The sequence below is a fragment of the Drosophila persimilis genome, unplaced genomic scaffold (genome assembly GCF_003286085.1).
Source record: "Drosophila persimilis strain 14011-0111.01,24,50 unplaced genomic scaffold, DperRS2 tig00000808-arrow-arrow-pilon, whole genome shotgun sequence".
In the NCBI taxonomy this organism is placed as follows: domain Eukaryota; kingdom Metazoa; phylum Arthropoda; class Insecta; order Diptera; family Drosophilidae; genus Drosophila; species Drosophila persimilis.
Window position 1 is genome coordinate 804309 of NW_020825357.1, and position 23394 is coordinate 827702.

Consider the following 23394-nt stretch of genomic DNA (forward strand, 5'->3'; position numbering starts at 1 on the left):
AAAAAACCAACATTAAAGCATACCTAGTATATTTGAAAATTATGCACTGACCCAGAATTGTGAAAATTCGAGAATTACAATTTTTGAGCGAAATCCGAAAATTATTTTCTTTTTCCCCCGACCAAGGACAGACAGGCCCACACAAATATATCTACGTTCACCTTGAGGTTGCCTTATTGATTTTCGGGAAATCCATAGACTTGTGAAATTCGTGGCTGGTTGGGACGGTATATGGTATTCGTCAGCTTCATGTTGGCCCTGTCGCAAGTTCAAATGTAGGTCGTAGATAAAGAACGAAACGATGATGGCGTTGGTTGGGTCAGCAGAAATATTTGGTGGCTGCACTTGAACTGAGATTGGAACGAGAGAATCGCGTGATTTATGTGCCAGCCAAAGCCGCTGCAAAGACCAGAATGTATTCAGATACACATACTCGTATGTCTGTATGTATCTACAGCTGGGCAAATGCAAATGTATCCACAATGTTTAGGTATACATGCTGGTGGCTTTCTGATTGGTGGAGATTTGGGGCTTGGCTTCTGTGACGTCACACGCGCAGCGCACACGCCCCTCTAAATGCCCCAGACTATCTGTATCTGTCAGATACAGACCGTTGCGTGACGTAGCCGCTGACGTAGGTCAAACACAAACCAGAGACTATGCCAACCTGGTGGGGCCAATGCTTTTGGGCTGCCTCTGCCTGTGCCTCCACCTCTTACGTAAGGGCAGGCCGTCAGGCCAATGCCAGCATTTCATCATGCCTTGAGTTTTTGAGCTGTTTTACCCTCTTTGCTCTCGCCCCCGGCTTGCCGGTATTGTAATTAATAAACACACACAGAAATGCGGATTGCGTGTGTATACAGATGCAGAGATACATTTCTGTATATGGAAATGCTGAAACAGTCAGCAGGTGAGCATGCTTTTAGGCGTTGCTGTGCGCCTGATCCCAGCATTGAGCGTGCCAAATGTTTGGTTGAATTCCAGGTCTCGGCTTCGCTAAGGGATGTACAGGGGGGACAGCGAAATGGGGGCGGGTGGTGGAATCTGCGTGGGTTACAAACTACGAGCATGGGCCAGACCTTGGGTGGAGGGGGTGGGGGGGGATAATATTTGTTTATTTATTTACTTTTATTGATTTGAAATTTAAGATTCTCTAAAAGAATAGTAATAATAAATAATAAATAAAAATAATAAAGATTAATTAATACTAGTAACAAAATAGTTCAAATTCTCTAGAAATAAATGCAGTTCTGGAATTTTGTGCCGCTACATTCCATACTTTCCCCACTTTCCAACTCATTTTCCATTCAAAGTGCCATTCATTTCCAAAACAAACGAATACTTTCATTACCTGACCCATATACGATATGTAATAGGTAGGATTACGAGTAGCCTCCTCATTCCATTGTCATGTTTATTCATTGAAAACAACAACAACAACAATAAAAGACCCCGTACTTCATTGAGTCTCGGAGACCGTGTGTAGGAAGCATAATAATGGATTGCTTTTGAGGGTCTGCACATACGCGTCTTGCCAGCCAACGAGCAAACGTGATCCACATAGATCCATAGAATTAAACGAGCTGTATGCGTTTGCATAGCTAATCAAACAATGCCTGGGCAAATGGTATTGAAAATGATACAGAGATACAAGTACGTGTATCTATGTATCTACACACATGCTCTTTGTCTGTATCCGAGTTCGAATCTTAATCTGCACTGCGCTTGTTTTGCAGTTCTGTATCTGCATCTACACCCTTGTGTGCACACGGAAATGCCGTCAACAGTGTATGCAACGTGCGGATTCTATACGGTATCTGGAGGTACATTTAAATTCCATCTCCTTGGCTATGCGATCCAATAAACAAATTGATTGAATGGCTAACCTTTTCATCTTGAATGAATTGAATTGTGCGGATATGGCTTTACAATTGCTGTGATACATGCATACACTCAGAGAAAAAGTGCACTCAAATTTAAATATTTTCACTTGGTTTTTAAAATGAATGTTTTAAAAATCGATCTACTCCGAGAGTGGAATTTTTCTTAAATGTATTTCACATTTAAGATAAATATTTTTCATATTTAAATTAAATATTTTATATTTTTTTTATATTTAAATTAAATATTTTCTATATTTAGATCAAATATATTTTCTACAAATTTAATATATCGTATATAAATTAACATTTTTTGTATTTTCATTCATTTTTAGTACATTTATGTTTAAATCAAAGTGTAAATTTGATTTCACAATTTTATTGTTTTATTATTTTTAAGTTATTTTGTAATTTGTATTTGATTATAAAATATTATCAGAGATACAATTATGTTATGTTTAAAAAATATTTTATTTAATTTAATTAAGCTTAAATGTGGTTACGCCATTTTTCTCCCAGTGTACATATCTGGCATTCGAAATTGATAAGAGACAATGAACACTAGAGGATTTTATCCCGATTTCCCATTGAAATATTTCGTTTATGAATTTGTTTTTCGGAATATCTTCCTTTTGGACAACATTCTGCAAAGTTTTCGCCAATAAAGTGGAGATCAATTGCAGGAGCCATAAATTTGCATTGACTTTATTGCAAATAAAGAGTCGCCTCGCGACAACATGCTGCAAAAACGGAGGCGGAAAGCCGGGCGAAGGCTGCCATGTGTTGCACTGCAACCAGTCGTCTGGCTGCACTTTACGACAGAACGACAGAACGTCAGAACGCCAGAAAACCGAATAAGAAGAAATCAAAACAAAAATAAAACAAAAAACTACTGGGCTTTCGATTCCAGTTTTAGAGTCAATAGCCTCGCCAGCGTCGTAGTCCGCTACCCTACCCCAAGACCATGCCCATGACAGACGAAAGCGAGAGAGCGGGACCAGTTCTCGCAGAGAAAGAGAGCAAAACAGAGAGCAGACAGAGAGGGAGAGAGAGAGATGGAGAACGAGTCCAGAGCCCGGCGGAGGCCTTTTTTTGTATTGTTTGGCGCGCCATTTGCTAGCCATCATTCGTTGCGTGCGGTTTGAAGATACAAAGATACACAGACAGCCGGATACTTGTGCTGCCAAAGATACGCGACTCGAACCATCTACATATCCGAAAAATATACGCATATCGGGAAATATACATATATCCAGAATATCCCAATAGTTCCGTAACATATCGCCGTAACAATTGTTTTTGTGTGAAAGAAAGACAGTTTTTGGTGTTTTTCTTTATTTTTTGGACAGCAACATGTTTTGCGATTGAGTGCGCATGCGCCCGAAAGTATTCTCTATGCTACGTGGGCGGCCCAGGCGATAAAGGACAAGAGTCTCGGCCAAAGGACATACATATCTAGACGTTTCACGTACGCGTATTATTCAACCAATTTTGTTGCCGTGTGTGAAAAGTGCAAGAAAATCGAACAAGTAAACCTTCGGCAAGCAATCAGCAAAGAAAACATATCTCTAGAGAAAAGATCTCAGGAAGCAATCCCAACCGAAACGCAGTTTACATAATACCCATCAAGATGTCAACCTCGTCGAGCAACTCGAGTGCCGGGGCAGAGGAGCAGGCCCCAAGGAAGCCTGGCACTAGCAACGAGGAGAGCTCCCACCTGCTGGAGGCCGCCGAGAACGGTGCCAAATATGGCTCCCGCCAAGCGGTAAAAATCGTCAAAGCCAATGAGAATGGCTCCACCACACCCCATGTAGGCAAACACACAAACAGATTCTACTCGTATTTCATAGATACACTACCCGGTGATGGTAATAACACAGGTTCAAGCTGAAGTTAAGGCCAAAACAATGCGAATGTCCAGATAACGCAGTCAAAAATTAATCAAAATGTGCAGATACCATTTCCAGAGTATTTTCTTTCAATCAGAGAACCCCTTCGAAGAGCTTTGGTGCATATAAATTTCGCAGATACCCTTTTAGGGTACCCAGTTAGGGTACTCAGCAAAACGTTTAAATGTTTTTCCAGAGCAAACACTCTCAGAAACTGTTTGTAAAGTAAATGGCAATCTGGCCGCAGGAAAAGATACAAGATATAAATAGTTGAACAAGCAATTATCAGCAGTTAAATTGTTTATTTCTCTCCAGACGTACACCTTTAGGAATATGCTCAAGCTAACTTTATTTTTTCCTAAACGTCCTAAGCGTTTTTCTGCCATTTGGCATTCCCAAATGATAGATCGCCAAGCTTATCAACCTTAACGAGCCCGCAGGCCGTGGGGCACATGTTGAAAACTTTCTATTTTTATGCTCCATGTTGGACAAGGTCACCAGCGAAGAGGCAGAGATAGAGACAAGACCACAGACAAGACAATTCCGTTAAAGTTCTGCCAAGAAAACGATGATAGCAAAAAAGGGGGCGTAAAGTAAAAATAAACCCATTCCCCAGAGAAGGGGAGTACAATTTTTTATGAGTGGTAGTCGTTCCAATGAGCGCACAAAATTAGTCAGCAAATACAATATATTTGATGGAATTTATTACTACAAATAAATAAAACATTGAACCATCGAAAGAGCGGTCCCGCATCGTGATCAGCATTTGAATAGATTTTGAAACTGGAGCAACAGAAGTCGAGGTCTCGAGAGGTCTCTTTTGGGCATTGGAATAACAATGATATAACCAAAATTTCGAGCCGTATAAAATGTGATTTTTATGTCTTAATCGACAAAACTTTAGTCACTTTCGTTTATTTAAATAATACATTGAGGTATCTTCTATCTACACTCAGAGAAAAGTCCAAACAAATAAGCCCATATTTAAATTAAATATTATATTTCTAGATACATTCATTAATGTGTTAAAGAGTCTTTTTAATCCAAAAACATAAATATATTACATTTGTAGGACATATATTTTATCTAAATATAAAATATATTTATTTTTATTTTATTTATTTATATTTATATTTATATTTAACAATTTCCACTCTCGCAGAAAATCGATGGGTATACATGTTTCTGTTTCAGGAATATCCGAATGAATGGGAATGAGATTTACCGAAATGCAAATGAAATTGTTTATAGAACGGGAGTATTATAAATCAGGTTGGACGAGAGCCAGTCAAATGATTATGGAGTATTTTGAGTGGAATTTCTTTATGCTTTATTAATTTTGTGAACCAGTTTAATGGAATGCCACTGTTTGCATACACATACATATGTATATGACGCGCACTGTTGCGCGGCCACTGCCTGCCATTGCCACTGACATTGAAACGAACTTGGACTTGGCTTGGTCGCTGACACTCGCTCTCCTTCTAGGAGGAAGGAGCTGCTGGTCAGAGGGAGCGCCGAGCGGCACCCACTTAAGGGCACCCAACGAGTTCTTCCTCCAGAGCTTCGTTTAGTATTTAATCTAAATTTAGATACAGCCAGTCAGCGGTTTGAAGAGACCACATTAGCCACAGACGGAACCAAGAATAGCCAGAACCAAGTAGAACCAAGCAGGGCAGAGCAGAGCACAGACTAGTCGAGAGGCAGATATCGATTTCAGTGGGGCTCTGGCTTTAACGCTTCGTTTACTTTTAACTGTCAGTCTGCGGCAGGCCGGAGGTGTGTCCCGACACCAAGTAAATACGTGGGCGTCGTTCCACCATCCCCAAGCTGCAGCTTTCCCCCCCTGCCCACGACTCTTTGGTTGAATTTCACGGAAGTGATTTGTTCCCGGCCTCATGTCTGGCGTGTGGGCAGAGATTGGGGTACACAGGGAACGCTCCAAGAGTGGGCGGCGACACACGAGGCACAAAGGAAGCGGCCACTGGGAGAGTATATGTCCCATAAATTACACATTTGCGCCTTGCAAATGAGCGAAGAAACATTAAAGCGTCCCCAAGATGTAAAGAAAAGATTCCATTCAAGTAAAAACAAGCACTTAAAAGTGAATGGCTTTCCTTTATGTATAGTATTTTATAGTACACATTAGGGCACAGCTATACTCAAGCGTCGATCATTACGATTCCTGGCGATCAACCCCTTTCAATAGAAACCGAGTGAGAGCTCTGCACATTCGGCTCTTTGCAGCCAATTTATGTGTTGCTTTCTCGTTCTCTCTACCAGAAAATCAAATATACAGTGAGCGAGAAAAAAAAACCGAAATTTTAGGATCTGACGCGAGAAAAATGACGAAGCAGGTACTCGCTTCGTAGCACACCGAATCGTTCTAGTACACTAAATCATAAATCAGAGACCCCCGACTCCATTCGAATACAAAACTATCAATGAAAAAAGCTTTTACCCCACGAATATCATACATATCTGATGTTCTTTCGCCTCTGTGGGTGGCTATGCCCAGTATATGGATTCCCAGGCCATTGCTGATTGATTGGGGGTCGGGGGCTGGCGATAACCCAAACTTATATACCGATTGTACAAGAATTTATGGCCTAATGAACGGAAGTCAATGAGTAGTATTGCCTCCTCTACATATCTATATATTTATACATGGCAGTAGCTTGAAAGGATGTAGGGGGCTTTTTGGGCAATGGCAATGGTATTTTTTTTAATTAGAGAAGAAATTTCCTAATTGCACTATTATGTAAAGTTTATGAATCTCTTTAGATTTGATAACACAAATACACCCGAAAACAATCAAATCGTATGGGAATCTAATCATAATTCGATTCTGATATGGAAATTGTTCCCCAATTGGAATCCTAAGGAGAGATTACTTAATTCCCATGGTTATAATTGTTAAAAGTTCCATTAATCAAGTATTATATGTACTTCAAAGATTCAAGTGCTTCAGGCAGGAGCATAAAATACATGGGGAGTATATATGTATATTGTATCTATGGATAGTTAAGAGAACCAGGGTAGCCACTCGGTGATCACGTGTCATCTGTGATTTAAAATTATCCCATGGGCCGTTGTGGGGGTCTTAACCATTTTTTTGAACCATTCCGAACCTGTCCGTCCGAGTGATATCAATGGGTGTTAGTCGCACGTATATGGCCGGACTTCTGTTTATGCGATCGGCAGGCATAATGAAATAACGAAGCACTCCATGGCGACCACAATCGTGAGTGAAGTGAGGAGAGCATTGCCATAGCCATAGCCGTAGCTATAGTCCGTTCGATGGCTATTTGGATGGAAGGGTGTCATAAATATGGGTGCATGAATGGAATGCCCACTATCGGGTGCTGAGTACCCCCCCTGTACCGCCAATAAAGGTCTTAATCACTGGGTGACGGGGGTACGACACCTTATCACGGCTTATGGTCGGAATGATTTGATATGAGTTGACTATTACCTGTACCCGTACCTGTAGCTGTAGTTAGGGCACCCTGAACTCAGTTAATTTTAGTCGCTCAACGAAGAACGAATCACTTACACCTGACCCTTCCTTCTATCGTCCCGCAGGATCAGGAGAATCTACTCGGCAACATGGTGCACGCCTCCACCGAGAACAAGTCCAAGAAGCTGCCACAGTATGTGGCCGCTCTGGCAGCAGCTGGCGGTGCCTTCGCCGCCGGTACCGTGCTGGGCTGGACATCGCCCGCCCAACCGCAGATCGTGGACGGTGGCGAGGGCTATGACTTCCCCGTCAGCGGCACCCAGTTCTCGTGGGTGGGATCGTCCATAAATTTGGGCGCCGCCTGCGTGTGCATCCCCATTGGGTTCCTCATCAGTTTGATTGGACGCAAGCTGACCATGCTGATGCTGGTGTTGCCCTTCCTCGTCGGCTGGGCCATGCTCATCTGGGCCCCATCGGTGGGCTTCCTGTACGCCTCACGCTTCATTCTGGGTCTCGCTGGCGGCGCCTTCTGTGTCACCGCTCCGATGTACACGGGCGAGATAGCCCAAAAGGATATCCGCGGCACGCTCGGCAGCTTCTTCCAGCTGATGATCACCATGGGCATTCTGTTCGTCTATGCTGTGGGCGCCGGTGTCAGTGTCTTCTGGCTGAGCGTTATCTGCGGCATTATACCCATCGTTTTCGGCGTCATTTTCTTCTTCATGCCGGAATCTCCCACATATTTGGTAAGCGCACAGAGCCACTACGCCTTGTACCTGTCATCTGCATGTCTAAAAGTCTGCTATCTAAAAGTCAAGGCAGTGTCGGAAAAGATATTGGGAGTGCCCAAGCTAAAGATATCAAAATAATCAAAGTGACATTCTCGTAATCCCATCGACAGGTGGCAAAAGGTCGTTCGGAAAGCGCCATCAAGTCCATTCAGTGGCTGCGTGGCAAGGAATATGACTACGCACCGGAGATCGAGGAGTTGCGCGAGACCGACCGGGAGATACGGGAGAACAAGGTGAACCTTTTCGCAGCCCTCAATCGCCCAGTGACCCGCAAGGCCTTGGCCATCAGTCTGGGCCTGATGTTCTTCCAGCAGCTGTGCGGCATCAATGCTGTCATCTTTTACTCTTCAAAGATCTTTTTGGTGGGTAGAGAAGGCCGCTAGAGCAAAAAGGAGATCTTGCAGAACTAATTGTGTGTTGTTTTTTGTCTCTGTCTCTGGCTACAGGATGCCAACATTGGCATTGGCTCGGAATGGGCCACAATCATGATAGGCATCATGCAGGTGGTGGCCACCTTTGTCTCCACTTTGGTGGTGGACAAACTGGGACGTCGCATCCTGCTGCTGGCCTCTGGATCGGTAATGGCCCTCTCGACGACCGCCATTGGTGTGTACTTCTTTCTGCAGGATCAGGATCAAAGCAAGGTGGACGATCTCGGCTGGCTGCCAGTGGCCAGTCTCTGCATCTTCATTTTGATGTTCTCCATTGGCTACGGACCGGTGCCATGGCTGATGATGGGCGAGCTCTTTGCCACCGATATCAAGGGATTCGCCGGCTCCATTGCTGGTACCTCCAACTGGCTGCTGGCCTTTGTGGTCACCAAGACATTCGATGATCTGAACGACGCTCTGGGCAATGGCGGCACCTTCTGGCTCTTTGCCGGCCTCACCGTACTCGGGGTGTTCTTTGTCTTCTTTGCCGTGCCCGAGACGAAGGGCAAGAGTCTGAACGAGATCCAGCAGGAGTTGGCTGGCAACAGGACCATCGCCACCACCACCACCACCGCCACCACCACTCAGGCGGTGAACGGACAGGAAAAGTAAACCGCAACCGAAACCGAAACCGAAAAGTGGGCAAGCCGGAAGTAGAAGCACACCGGAAATCACTGTTAAACTTGCTATTATTTTATGTTTGACTTAGGTTCGCGTTTTCAATTGATAATAGAATTTTGTTTGTAGATCGTTGAGGGTGATCAGATCAGAGATGGCGATACGAGAGATTGAGAGTTGCAGCAAAAACTGAAACTAAGAGCGAAGACTGAAGGTCCACTGCATCATATACAGCTGCAAGAGAATGAGGGACAAGGTTGAGTCCTTGCCCTGGCAGCCACAGAAAAGACAACAGCAATTTAAGAAACAAAACAAAAAACAAGACATATTATCTATGTATATTATATTGTATGTACTATATGTATAGTGTGTATTGTATGCCTATTTAGCATTATTTTGCGTTCTCTTTTAAACACAAATTTAATGCATTTTCCGTACGATTTTAAGGCACAATTGCATTTGTTGGGATTTTAATCGAAAGTTTCTATTTGTACAATATATATATGTATGTATATGTGTCCTACGAGTATGTACTATATATGTATGTATGTATGTATGAATACCTATAGCTGTCCATGTCTGTTACTTCGAGAAGCATTCAGTCGATTCGATTCATTTATAGCATATCCTCCTTTAAGTTGTAAACTAAGCCACGCCTTTTGCCACATTTATTTATTTACGCGTGAAGCGAAATGTGTTTATATATACATATATTTTATCAAATAAAACCACGTAAATATACATATACAATTTTTTTTTTTTTTTATATAATTTTAAATCGTAATTTCAATACCGTGAATGGTTTCCTTTCCTGAAAGCTGTAAAAGCCTCTCGCTCTATCATTGTTAAACGTGCATATAGTATTTATGGTTAAACTAACTAAAGATTAATGTGAGATAAATAGTATATCTATATATTCAATATATGATGTTGTAAATAATCGCCAGTTGTTGTTTTATTCGACTATGCACTCCCTTGCTGATCATCATTCGGGGAGTCCTGGAGGCCTGGTCGCTGCACAGGCTCCACCGCCGCACGAGTATCTTCACTGTCCGAGACGCTGGGCATCAGAACGCTCCTCATCGACTCCTCGAGCCGCTGCACGCGCACCAGCAGTTCGGTTAACCGCCGATCATTGGCTTCCATTTGCAATACCTTTCTCGTGGGATCGCTAGCCATTATTTTGGTGTTTTTCCTGGACTTACACAGTTTTTTTAATTTGGATTCACGTAAAATATATTTTTTCTGAAGTTTTTATACCGGATACCTAGAGATGTGTGTTACATAGAATTGCCGACCCCATATGTATGCTAATATCTGTGCATATACTCTTGATCAGCGTAAATAGCCAAGTCTATATGGCCATGTCTGTCTAAAAATCCCTTAAAATTCGAATCTCAGGGGCACGTGTTTACCACATTCTCATTTTATACATCCCAAAAAAACAGTGAATAAAACTCACCTTTTTCATTCATAATTCTGCACTTCTTTCTGCAATATTTTTAACGCGCGCGTATTTACCGTTTTTGCCGCTTTTTTAATGCTTTTTTAACGCCGAAGTCAGCTACGCACACATAATTTGTTCGCGTAAATTGATTCCAATAAGAACACAAGGAGAGGTGCCCCTCCCACGATATTTACTTTTTTGATCAAGTGCATGTGCGAGAGAGAGGGACAGATTCCAAGATATGCAGTGCCGCACCTTATACTAGGGCGACACCTACAACGAGAGCGCGCCTTCGCTCCTTCTTTACGCTTTCTCCTTTTTCTCCTTGCGCCTTCGTGTAAGAGGAAAGAGAAAAAACTTCGCGCCTTTTCTGCATCATTCTTACACACGCACACACACCACAGCGCAAGATCACGCGACTAAACGAACACTTTGGCCATGGAAAAAGTTTATTAATGTATCAAATAATATGCTTATATCAAATATGTAGCACTTGATGCACTTCACTTGAAAAAAACAAATTATTTTACTCTGCCTTTATGCCTTTCCCATGCCATTTCGCCCCCGCACTCGATCACTCACTTTCTTTGCTTTTAAACGAAACTGTAGGGACATATTTAATGTTTATTCACTTCTACACTTCACTGCACAGCAGCGCGACACTTTTTCCGCAGGATTTTCCACCATTTTTCGCATTTTTGCGGTTGCAAACGCGGAGCGGAGCTGACTTTAAACCGCACGCCTCGAACGAATGAACAAATGAATGAGAGCGAGACAGATGCGTACGTGACTTGGTGTTCGTTCCAATTCCAAGGCTTCCAAGCTCTCTTTCGGGGTCTATTCCTAATTGCTCTCTCATTCCATTCTCTCTGGCCACCGGCGCCACATCCTAACTGCATGCCTATTGGAAATTTTCATTGGCTTTTGCTCAGCTTCTCGCCGCTTGCAAAAACTGCTGCCGAAGGAAAGTGAAGGAGAGGCTCAATGGAATGTTTGTCTCGCTCTTTCGAATGCAAATGGCGATCGAACGGACACCTGTTGGCGGGTGTGCGCCCCCTGGCGCTGTTTTATCATTCACCGCGGAAGAACGGCATATCCTTGTGGAAGGAGATCTTAAAATTGATATTCAATTTATTTAGATTATATCAGCTTCGTTTATTAAAGGACAAAATGAATTGAATTTGACTTAAGCACTCACCAATATGACATACGCGAGAGGGAAAGCAGGTACGTCCGCGACTCTACTTTTAGAGCCGATACTCAGTCAGTACAGCTACCCTCCGTCAGAGGGCGATCACATTGCACTCGGCCAGAACGTGTGGGGCGCTGCGTAGCCACTGCAAATGGATTTCTTCCTTTTGGCTATACTAATGATCCGATTTGATTCAGATTCAGATATCTGGTAGATATGGTCATTATCTGTGACTCCGCGTTTTTAGTTTACTCGTATCTTTCAAATTGTGCGCTCATCGGAAGGGACAGACGGGCAATGCTATATCGACTCGGAGGGCTCGACTTTTCAGCACAAAACGAACCCCTTTAAGTACAACAGCAGTACAATTTAATGGGTTATAAATATTGTAAAAAAAAGATTTATTTTATAATTAGTTTTGCCAAGCAGGTTAAAGGTATAAATATCTAATCCATATAAAATATATAGGAAATATAAAATTTAACAAGAGCTATAATTAAATTACAACTATGATTATCCATCGAGTGCATTGTAAAACTAGCTAAACAAATCAATCAGAAAGTAATATACTCTCAGATCTGTGTCTATTATACATAGGAGATATTATGTACCCTAGGATGTGCCGCTAAAAGAACTTATCGCGATCGAAATGAACGATCCGCAGTAGACCGTGCTCGGCCCCAACGGCGACCCAACTGCGTGCGGGGCTGTTCCAATTGCAGCGAACTGTGTTCAAACGCGTCATGGCCAAAAGCTCGTAGGGTTTGGGCAGTCGCTTCGGATCGATGTAGGCATTCTTCTGCGATTTGCCCACCCCAGCCAACGGCTTGACGTTCAAGCCAAAATCCTGTAGAAAGTCTTCGGTAGTTATTGGTTTATCCGGAGCAGGGGTCGATTCCGTGTTCAGGTTGCACAGATTGCTGCTGGACACGGCACGACATTTGCTCGTCATCTTCAGCAGTATGGGCTCCGCGTTGAGCTCTCGGGTATTGAGAAACACCAAATCGCCGTTGTCGGTGCCCACCACTAGTACATTCTCACGCACATTGAAGTGCATGGCTCGCGCAGAGCTAACCGTGTAGTCGACGGTTTTATTGTTAAACAAGATGCCCGTTGGACTGAGCGTTATCAAGCGGGAGTAGACTGCAAGAAAAAGAAGCTTAAAGAACGAACGAAAGAGAGAAGCAAATAAGCAGCAGCCTTACAGCGTCGCTGGACATCACTGCAGCCAACGACCAGCGTTTCCCAGATGGGTGGCCAGCTAACGTTGGCCAGATACAGATTGGCGATGGAGTCTTCGTTCAGGGGCAGCGGCTGCGTCCAGTTGATGATATCATAGATCCATAATTTACGCGTTGAAGAGCCTATGGCCAGCCAACGAGGTCCATTTGTATCGTAGTGAAGCTCCACAGCTGAAAGGGCGGAATCGGGGGTTTTAAAATCAATAAATCTTTATACAGGAGCAGGAACATACTTTGTATATTGTGTTCGCCAAAGTAGAAATAGTGCAAAGGCACAAAATGTATGTGACCGTTCCGTTTGAAGCAATTGATGCCCTCCTCATCAGAAATATCCCAGAAGGCAACGTTGCCTCTGAAATATCCAGTCGCCAGGAAATTGTGACCAGAGGCCTAAAAATCACACATATAAATATCATCAGGTCAATAGATCTAATCGGCTTCTGATTGGAGCCAAAAACTCACCTCAGACCAACAGATTTTAGTGCACAGATCCGTAACAGGATTATTCACATCCAAGGTGAGGGTCAGCGATGGCTGCAATTCAATAACCACATGCCCCTTTGCCTCATCTTCCAGGTTCAGGGGCAGGGAATAGATGTTCACATCGCTCTGAGTACTAGCCACCGCCAGCAGACCCAAACGATTGGCCGACTTATCATACCCGCCGCTGGGCATAAATGCAAAGCTATGAACGGGCCCACTGGGCACTCGTATCGCATAGTGCAGGCGTGTTGCCAGGGGCCACACGCCTCGCCGCTCCTCGCTTTCCGACAGCTGACACTTGAGTAGCATTAACACGTCATCCTCCGGCGCCTCCGGCTTGTGCTTCGCATGCTTCAGCATCTCTTTGCGGAGGGAGCACAGCAAATACTGCTCGGCGACCGTCGGCGGCAGGGGTGCCCAGGCAAGTTGTTTGACGGGTGCTCCCAAATAGCCAATATGCTCATCTGTCCAAGGAGATCTTTCATCAATTGAATGTTCCTTTCTCACAAGAGCCTCACACACTTACCGGCTGTCTGGAAGCTCTCTAGCGGTTCCAGCTGTCGCCAATCGTCTGCAGTTGCAGCATTGCCGTATGCATAGCGCATGGATCGGTTATCCTTGGCAGGCAATAGTTTGCTGGCCTCTTCCGGCGAGAGTTTGACATAGCCTGGTGTCAGCTGTGGATACAAGGCCTCTGCAGCATAGTTTTTATCGGTGCTTTGAGGAAAGATCATATATCATTTATATGCAAATAAATAAATTGGGAAGACTACTCACAATTGATTCCACTTTTGTTCCACCTTTTCCTTCAGCTTGGCATAGCGGGAGAACACTGGGCATGGATCATGGATAAAATACCATATATTTAATGCATCATTTAATTTATTTAATGCTTACATGGCTGACAATTCGTTCCTCCCGTTAGCTTGTTACTCCGCATGCTATTCCCGCCGTCCGTCTTCGTTCGCTTGGTGCGTTTAATCAGCTTCGATTTGCGCGTATCACTGGCGCTAACATCGTCCTCAGTCTGTGCAGCATCCTCATTGGAATCGACCGCTTCCGTATCGTATTCCTCCGAGGACTCTTTGTCTTTGTTCATGTCGTAGTCGGATGAATCGCCTTCAAAATCGCCTTTCGGATTGTCATTCGTTTCTTGGGTTTTCAGTTCCGCCTCAATTTTCTTCAACTTTTTTTCGGCTCTGGAAAATACCCAATACAGAGATGAATGAAAGAGTAAAAGGAAATTAATTTTTCACTGTCTCACCTGATGGTAGACTTGCGCTTTGCATAGCCAGCATTCGTGTATACCGGGCCAGTAGCTTCTGCTGCGGCTGCGGCTGCTGGTTCGTCCTTCTGCTGGATGCCAGGCCGCTTCCTACAGGTTTTCTCATGCGCGGGATGATAGAGCCGCGTGTAGCTGCGCTTGCAGTGCTGGCACTCCAGCCGATCGTTGCTGCCACACGTCTCCAGATGCATCAACATGCCCAGGCCGGAGCCCAACTGGCGGCCGCACATGCGACACTCCAAATGCTTCGCATGGCCCTGCTTGAGGAAAGCAATCATCATCCCGAGCACACTTTGGCGGGTGAGGGTCTGTGGCTCTTTTCCTGTCTGCCAACCCACGCCGTAGTGCTTCCTCAGATGTGTGTGCCACTGGTCCTTGGTGGTGTGGGCCAGGCACAGGCCACACTGGAGGGGTCCCTTCTCTTCGCCCTTTTCATGGAGCTCTTCGTTGGAGTCCAGCTGTTCCCGCTTGCGGATGAGCATCAGACGCTTAATCCAATCTGCATTACAGAAGGGCGATGGACTATCGGATTTCGGCTTGCTTTCGCTTGCTACGGCAGCTGTGGTGTCTGCCTCTGCCTCTGCGTCTGGTCTATCCTCGTTCTCCTGCTGCTGCTGGGCATTGGGACGTTGTCGACAGGATGGCTCATGGCTGCGGAGATAGAGCTTCGTGTAGCTGCGCTTACAGTACTGGCACTGCGGGCGATCTTTGTCCCCGCAGGCTTCCAGGTGCGTCAACATGCCCAGGCCAGAGCCCAGCTGGCGATCACAGAGGCGACAGACTAAGTACGTGGAGTGGCCATCTTTGAGGTGGCCTTTCATCATTTTCAGAACATCTTGTCGCGAAAGAGTCTACAAAAAGTGGAATAAAAACTTAGCCACAATCGGAATATATCGTCTTTTATCCTTACCCGCTGCTGCGGCTCTTCTCCAGTGAGGACCCAACCCACACCGTAGTGCTGCCTCAGGTGTGTGAGCCACTGGGCTTTGGTGGTGCGGAACAGGCACAGGCCACACTGGAGGGGTCCCTTTCCTTGGCCCTCCTGATGGAGTTCTTCGTTGGTGCCCAGCTGTTCCCGCTTGCGGATGAGCAGCAGGCGCATTGGGAAGGCATCTTTTGTGTTTGGTGTGGCCTCCCCATTGCTTGCCACATCCTGCTCCTCGGAATCCAATTTCGTGGCTTGCTTGGGTCTACCTCTTTTCCGCGCAGGCGTTGCCTCTACGGCCTTCTCCTTCTCCTCCTCCTGCAATTTACCTCGAGTCTCAGGCGTTGGCGTCGTTGTTCGAGCTGCTTCAGCCACAGCAGCTAGACTTTTCCTGCCTCTCTTGGCCGGCACTTTGGGCGTTGCTGTGGGGGAACTGAGCCTGGATTGTCGCTTCCGATTGGAGCTCACTGATGGCGTGCCATCTGCCACCGACTGTGGGGGCTCTGCCGCATCATTGGGCTCGACTGACTGGGGGGAATGACTTCTAGATGTGCGCTTTCTTTTGGCACTGGACGATGTGGCTGCTTCATTGGTTACATCTGAGGTACTGTTCTCGGGCCTTTCTGTACAATTGGCCTTAGTCGTAGCCATGGCTGGTGATGAAGTGGTTGCCTTTTTTGGTCTGCCTCGTGGCTTAAGCTTGCCTTTCGCCTCCACCGACGGTGGTTCATCCTCTATTGTTGTAGTCTCCTGGAGGTCTGGTTCCATCTGATTGGTTTTTGATTCACTGGAATCTTGTTCCTTTTCGCTTTTACTTCCTTCTGCAAATGCAGTTATTTCTGGACTTTCTTCGATGATTGGTGTCTCCGATGAGCCCTCATTTGCAGGGGTAATGGCATCCGATTGTATCTGGGGATCTGGTGGCACATTCATGTCTTGTTTCGTACACATTTCCGGTGCAGCTTCACATTTTGGGGCATCTTCTTTGCATGTTTCCACCACGTCCGTTGAAGGAAGTGTTTCAAACTGCATCGGGCTAGCATTGGACCTACTGTCCGAGGCTTCTGCTTCGCTTAAGTCCTTGGTGCCTTCATTGGATGATTTCTTGTGGGTCTCCTGTTGTTCCTCCTCTGTCTCGTCGTAGTCTGGCGTGGCATCATCACTGATATCCGTTTCGTTGAACGGCATTTGTTTGACATGCTGGAGGACGGCATCTTCGACAGTTTGAGACTCCTCTTTGTTGTCAAAGCCCAGGAACACGGATCCATCATCATCGCTGGTGCTGGAAGTGGCGATGCGTCCTGCTGCTGCTCCTGCTCCTCCTACTTCTCCGCTAACACTGATCGGGTGTCCAGATCCCATGGAACCGAAACGTGGTGGTCTTTTGTTGAGTACAGGTCGTGTCTTAACTAGTTTCTTGCGGGGTACTGGCTGGTTGGAAGTGGGAGTTGGGTTGGGTGAAACCCTCTTGATCTGCGGCATGATCTTCTCTGCCGACAAATGGCTCACTAAATTCTGGATTCCAGTGGACTCACTGGACTGGGATGGGGTCTCAGACAGGGACTGGGACTGGGACTGCTTGCGAAATGGTAGCAGGGCTTCACCCTGTGCTGCCGGTGGCTCCTGATTGAGGACATCCAACAGGAGGGACACATTGCTGCTGCTCGTTGCGGCAGGTTCTGGTTGATCTTCGTTGTTGTTCGGTTTACTTGTTCTTTGTTCTTTATTCTTTGGCATTTTTGGTGGATGATAGAGCTGGTTGAGATCACGTTCTGTTGAGGGTTTTGGTGGCGAGTCCTCTTGTGCTTCCAGCTCCACCGGTCCTTTGATGACTAGTATCTCTTCGGGATCTGATTTCTTGGACTGTTCTTCTTTGTTTGCTTCCCTGGCTACACTCTCCCCCTCCCCGTCATCTGCATGGGCCTGCAGATTGCTTTTAGCAATAGATAAATGAAGGTTTACTTTCTCTTTAGCTGTTATGCTATCATCCGCTTGTTTAATTACCTCGACTTCTCGCCTGTCCTCGAGTAAACTCTGATCTATTGTGGGTTCCTCCTCCTCCTTCTCCACCTCCTTGTCAGGCAGAGCCTCTTTTGGTTTGGGTAGATTGGCTCGCTTCGAGCGTTGGACTAAATTAACTTTTCCCTTTTTAAACCTTGGCACCCGCTTGGCCGGTGGTGGTGGCGGCTTGTCCTCCTTTTCCTTGCTGGCGGCTGCCTCTGGAGCTGGGCTTGACTGGAGTTGAGGTACACTGCTGGCTTCTGTTGCCGATATTCCTGCTTCATCTTTGGACATTTCCCTGGCTGTTTTCTCCGCCTTTCCCGCTACATCTTTGGACATTTCCCTGGCTGTTTTCTCCGCCATTCCCGATACATCTTTGGACATTTCCCTGGCTGTTTTCCCTGCCATTTCCGCTGCATCTTTGGACATTTCCCTGGCTGTTTTCCCTGCCATTCCCGCTACATCTTTGGACATTTCCCTGACTGTTTTCTCCGTCATTCCAGCTTCATCTTTGGCCAGTTGACTGGCTGTTTTCTCTGCCATTCCTGCTGCGTCTTGGGACATTTCTTTGTTTGTTTCCACTGCCATTGCTGGCCCATCTTTGGAGACATTACTAGGAGCTAAACTCGGCTGGACCAGATTTGGCTGCTTTAAAATGAGCCTCATGTTGGCTTCTGGTGGGTCCCTGCGTGCCACCGCGCTATTCTGCAGCTTTATCGCATTCGGACTGAACCGCAGGACACTCTCCCTATCCTCATTCACATCCAATGTGGCGTGCAGTATGTCCATTTCCTCCAGCTTCAAAATCTTTCCAATCGGCAACTCTTCCTCGGGCTCTCTGGTGTCCTGGCTCTTCTGCACCGGCGATTCTGGTGGCTTCTCCTCGACAGAGGGCCGTCTGCTGCAACCTCTGGAGTCGAAGAGAGCATTCAGCACTTGCTCTTCTAGCGACAGTTCTGTGAAGCTGCCCTCACCCATCGGATTTTCGGCGGCCAGTTGGGTTATAAAATCCACAGCAGAGAGTAATTTTGGAGCCGGAGCTGGAGCAGGACTATGAGACGGTGACGGCACAGAGAGTGGAGATGGGGACGGTGATAAACTGACAAGAATAGGACTAACTTCATCTGGGGTTTCGGGCGCTTTTCTTGGGGACACTTTGTCAGGAGCTGGTGGCTTTTCCACCTGCTTCACCTGGTTGTGTATCTCTTTGGCCATCTCGGCGAGCTTCTCCCGCGACACCTTCAGCTTGTTGGCACTCAGAATCACCTTGGTCTTGGCGGCCTTGGATGAGCTGGGACTGGGATAGGCCTGCACCCGTCGGGCCATCTCTGGCACTGGCCTCCCCTGAGGTCTGCCCTGTGCAGCAGCGCTAGGCAGGCGCAGATCACTCAAATCGATCTTCTCCTCGGGCGTCAGCACCTTGTTCTCCAACACAATCAGCGGCGGCGATGGGGCCTTGTGGATCAGTGGCGCCTGCCACTGCGGCTGTGGCTGTGGCTGTGGCTGTGGCTCCTGTGGTTCCTGCTGCCTGCTCAGCTGTTGCATGCTGGGCACGCACATGGCTCGATGCTTGGGCAACTGATTGACCAAATTCAGAAGCAGCGGCGGCTGCTTCGACCGTGCTGTCACATTCGCCTTGGCTATGGGCGACACAAAGACACTTGACGACATCCCTGACCCCAGGGCAGAGGATGGTGACGCCTTTGGTGCCGTCATTGTGCCTGTTGATGTCTTTGGATGGTTCAGCGTGGTCGTGGTCGTGATCGTCGACTTGCCCTTGTTCAGAATCCGGTTCTTGATCAGGGTCTTGACATGCTGCGTCCGTTCGGCCACAATTTGTTCGGGTATCACTTTTTCAATGTAATTCGAGATGTTGGATCGCCTTTTTTTAGCTGGTGGAGCTGGTAATGGAAAACATATGCACATTAGATATATACATTTAAAAAGTTTACAATTTTAAAACATAATAAAAAGTCGCAAACCATGACCCACAGGAATGGGGGGGAGGGGGAGTGCACACACTGAAAAATATATGAAAAATACATAGCTCGCTCTCTCTCTCTCTCTCTGTCTTCCGACGAACCATCATCCATGCTGGGTTTTGAACCGGAGCCAAAAATTAGAGTCTCGTGATTGGCTCTCGCTCAGACGCCGCCCGCACATGTCCCAAAAACCCCATTTACACTGCACGCTAGCAGGTTATGCCATCGAAAGAATCTAGATAGAGGTGTTGCGAGTTTCACTTGACAGCATTATCTATATAAAGGTCTTAAAAAAAACGGGGGATAATTGAACCCAGAAGGATTCCTTGCCTTTGACATTAGACTCTCTCTAAAGTACAGTCCCCACTCGAACGTAGTTCGCACTCTTGAAACAACACTAGACCATGATGAAATTACATATATGTAAGATATGCCTGCAATATATGCACATAATTTCATCATGCACCAGACTAGACGAGAGCGTAACGAGGGAGAGGAGTGGGAGAGTAAGTACTCCGTAAAAGCACTCGTTCCCTTTCTTGCGCACTCACACACACTAACACGCACACAGACAGACCATGCTGGGTCTTGAACCCAGGCCAAAAAAACCAGCCGTCTTCCGTGTGTGGCGTATCCTAGTCCCTAACCTCAATCGCACAGCACTTTTACCGGCTAGACCATCGAAAGAATCTAAATAAATGCATCCAAACTTTCTGTTGAGGGGTGTCCACAAAGAGGGGATTCAAAAAAAAAAATTAATTTAACCTAGAAATACAGCGCAATAAATCATAATTAGTAAATTGTTATATTCATAAATAATTTACTAATTAATATGTATATCCAAACGATTTAGGCTGCATTTCTGGGTTCATATTTTTTATTTATTTATTATAAAAAAAAAATATATCTATTTTATGATATATTTTTTTTTATTTCTTTTCAAAATATAACCTAAAAAATCATTGGATTAGACTAATTTTATTGGACTTCTGTATCATTTACTCACTAAAAATAAAAAAAAATTTATTTTATTTTTAGGGGATACTTTTCTATATTATTATTGTACAACTTTCTATGCAATTAGATTGACACTGCCGGATGATAAAGTAATTCCAAGCTTAAAGGCCCGCCCCTTCAACAGCCTCGTCCGAAATTCGCCATTTTTATTCCTGTATTTGACATTTGGAAACAAGCAAAAATTGACAACAAAAAAAACAAAAAGAGAGGAACAACAACTTTTTCTAAACCATGATCCTGCTCGAACTCTCACACTCTTCAGATAAGGTCAGCTCCCGCATTGATTGAGGCGTCACCTCAAGCAGCAGTGCCACGGATGTAGCATTTTACGGTGCGGCCCAAACAGAGATACGAGTCAAATATTTGTTATGGGAATGGTAAAAGTCATTCGATGCGACTAAGGGGGTTTCATCAATGAACAGCTGTTTGGGGGGATTTTTCTCTTACCTGACTTTTGCTTTTGTTCAATTGAGGCGGCTGCGACTGCAGCGACGGCAGTGGGCTTAGCCCCTGTTGACTGCGCAGTTGATGTTGCAGCAACAGCAGAAGCAGCAGTAGCGGTAGCAGGAGCTGAAAAAGGGATCGATGTGGGCATTGCGGATGTGGTTTGCTTTCGCAAGGCTTCCGCCAGCTTTATGTCCAAGCCGGACTGCTGAAGTTTGTTGAAATCCAAAGGTATTCTTTTGATAATGCGTTTGGGCAGAGTTGCACTTCCCACAGCTGGTGACTGCGACGGCGGCGTCGGCAGCGACAGAACTTTGCTGCTGGGACTCGCATGGTTAGGATCGGCCATTTTCGGCGGTGGACCCAATCCCGGATCATTCATTTTCACGAATACACTCAGGACACTGCTATGTACTTTGCAACTGGCTGTTTTGGTGTAGTTTTCGCAACAACACTGAGTTCTTACACCAACGGCATGTGCACGCCTATCCCTGAATAGTTTCTGCCGCCGTTTAGGCACATCCGTCACTTGAACTTGGCCAAAATGTGATAGCTTTTGGTGCACAGAACAGACTTTACGATAACGCTTTTAATTCAACAATTGTTCACGTTTTGACTAAATTATTCAACTTTTAAAGAAAAATAGACACGAAAACTCAAGCATGCAGTGTGCAGCATGCTGCAAACACGGTCTGACCCTCATAAATATACCGTCTCATTTTAAAAATATACCGTAAATATACTGACGAATTCAAGTTCTATATTCCTCGACTCTTACATTCAGTGGAATATTACTTGCTATCTAGGACCCTCAGCTCTGAACTCATAGTTTTATCTAATTATGAAATCAATTTCCAACAAGACTGGTTAAATTTAAGTTCACATCTTAAAACAACTGTTTATAAAATAGGTTTTCGCAAAAACAATTTACACGAAATTAATTTTCGTACATTCTAACTACCTTCTAACTACACGTTTGCTACATACTAACTACATTTCTATGTAACTACCAAAAGCGACACAACACGACACGAATTATATACGTCTCGAAAATTGTTGGCCGTTTTTTTCATATAAGCCCCTGTATGAAAAACCTCCGTTATCCACTTTTTAAAATGCCTTTTTTCCGAAATTTAAAAAAAAAGTGATGTTTAAATGGCAAACGTTCAGGAATCCGGTGCTGATTACGAATTAGTTTTTAAATAGCGTTTCTAGTTGATTTATAAATTGGTAATTGGACAAGAGGGTGACTCCATAAGGCGTCTTAAAATATACTGGAATCTACTAGAAAATACTATGAAAAGTAAAAACTTGCAAGGTGTATGAGCAAGACATGGTGGCAAGAAAATCAGTGTGACCGCTCACTTACTTCCTTCGCCAGCACTACTTTTCTGTACAACCACAACAATTTTCGGTGGCTGGAAAGCAATTTTTCCGGGCTTTCGTGCTAAAAAAAAACTTAAAATATGGACTTTCAAAATCGTGCCGGTGGCAAAACCGGCAGCGGTGGCGTTGCCTCCTGGTCGGAGACCAACCGCGACCGCAAGGAGCGCCTGCGGCAGCTGGCCCTCGAGACTATCGACCTGAACAAGGATCCGTACTTCATGAAGAACCATCTGGGCTCGTACGAGTGCAAACTGTGCCTGACGCTGCACAACAACGAAGGTAGCTACCTGGCCCACACTCAGGGAAAGAAGCATCAGGAGAATCTGGCACGGCGCGCCGCCAAAGAGGCCAAGGAGGCACCCTCCTCGCTTCTGGCCCCGGAAAAGCCGCGCGTTGAGCCCAAGAAATTTGTGAAAATCGGCCGTCCCGGCTACCGGGTGACCAAGCAGCGTGAGCCGAGCAATGGCCAGCAGTCGCTGCTCTTCCAGATCGACTATCCCGAGATAACCGAGGCCATTGTGCCGCGCCATCGCTTCATGTCGGCCTACGAGCAGAAGATCGAGCCCCCAGACCGCAAATGGCAGTATCTGCTGTTTGCCTCCGAGCCGTACGAGACGATCGGCTTCAAGGTGCCGTCCCGTGAGGTGGAGAAGAGCGAGGGCAAGTTCTGGACGCACTGGAACCGCGACACGAAACAGTTCTTCCTGCAGTTTGCGTTCAAGTTTGAGCCCAAGATTTTGCCGCCACCGCCCCCGAATCTACACCGAGCCATGGGTCCACCCGCTGGTTTCCCAATCCCAGGACCCCCACGTCCGGCCATGCATCCCATGTTCAACGGTGTGCCGCCACCACCACCCATGTAAAACGTTCAGAATTTTCAATAAACCTTTTTACATACGCGATGTTTTATGTATTTTCTTTT

General features: G+C 45.6%; 3 protein-coding genes across 3 annotated transcripts; 2 read left to right on the plus strand and 1 right to left on the minus strand.

Annotated features, from left to right (window-relative positions):
- The first annotated feature begins 3240 nt into the window (after positions 1-3240).
- LOC6599069 (facilitated trehalose transporter Tret1-2 homolog) lies at positions 3241-9063 on the plus strand. Its single transcript, XM_026993173.1, has 4 exons — positions 3241-3645; positions 7355-7975; positions 8131-8382; positions 8467-9063. The coding sequence occupies exons 1-4, from the start codon at positions 3511-3513 to the stop codon at positions 9061-9063; spliced, it is 1605 nt and encodes a 534-aa protein (XP_026848974.1). The 5' UTR covers positions 3241-3510.
- Positions 9064-12161: 3098 nt separating this feature from the next.
- Positions 12162-21663, minus strand: LOC6598949. The gene is made up of 10 exons (XM_026993174.1): positions 21090-21663; positions 15628-19544; positions 14697-15568; positions 14330-14631; positions 14210-14264; positions 13959-14149; positions 13412-13896; positions 13183-13339; positions 12914-13120; positions 12162-12851 (listed from the first exon to the last, which is right to left on the minus strand). The coding sequence occupies exons 1-10, from the start codon at positions 21466-21468 to the stop codon at positions 12334-12336; spliced, it is 7083 nt and encodes a 2360-aa protein (XP_026848975.1). The 5' UTR covers positions 21469-21663; the 3' UTR covers positions 12162-12333.
- Positions 21664-22509: 846 nt separating this feature from the next.
- Positions 22510-23374, plus strand: LOC6598952 (splicing factor 3A subunit 2). The gene has a single exon (XM_002024154.2). The coding sequence runs from the start codon at positions 22553-22555 to the stop codon at positions 23333-23335; it is 783 nt and encodes a 260-aa protein (XP_002024190.1). The 5' UTR covers positions 22510-22552; the 3' UTR covers positions 23336-23374.
- The last annotated feature ends 20 nt before the right edge of the window (positions 23375-23394 follow it).

Coding starts and splice junctions, on each gene's coding strand:
- LOC6598952 (XM_002024154.2), top strand. CDS start 22,553: ATGGACTTTCAAAATCGTGCCGGTGGCAAAACCGGCAGCGGTGGCGTT.
- LOC6598949 (XM_026993174.1), bottom strand. CDS start 21,468: ATGAATGATCCGGGATTGGGTCCACCGCCGAAAATGGCCGATCCTAAC. Junction 14,632..14,696: donor AAGCGCAAGTCTACCATCAG/GTGAGACAGTGA, acceptor GGTATTTTCCAG/AGCCGAAAAAAAGTTGAAGA. Junction 13,897..13,958: donor AGAGAGCTTCCAGACAGCCG/GTAAGTGTGTGA, acceptor CTCCTTGGACAG/ATGAGCATATTGGCTATTTG.
- LOC6599069 (XM_026993173.1), top strand. CDS start 3,511: ATGTCAACCTCGTCGAGCAACTCGAGTGCCGGGGCAGAGGAGCAGGCC. Junction 3,646..7,354: donor AATATGGCTCCCGCCAAGCG/GTAAAAATCGTC, acceptor ATCGTCCCGCAG/GATCAGGAGAATCTACTCGG. Junction 8,383..8,466: donor ACTCTTCAAAGATCTTTTTG/GTGGGTAGAGAA, acceptor CTCTGGCTACAG/GATGCCAACATTGGCATTGG.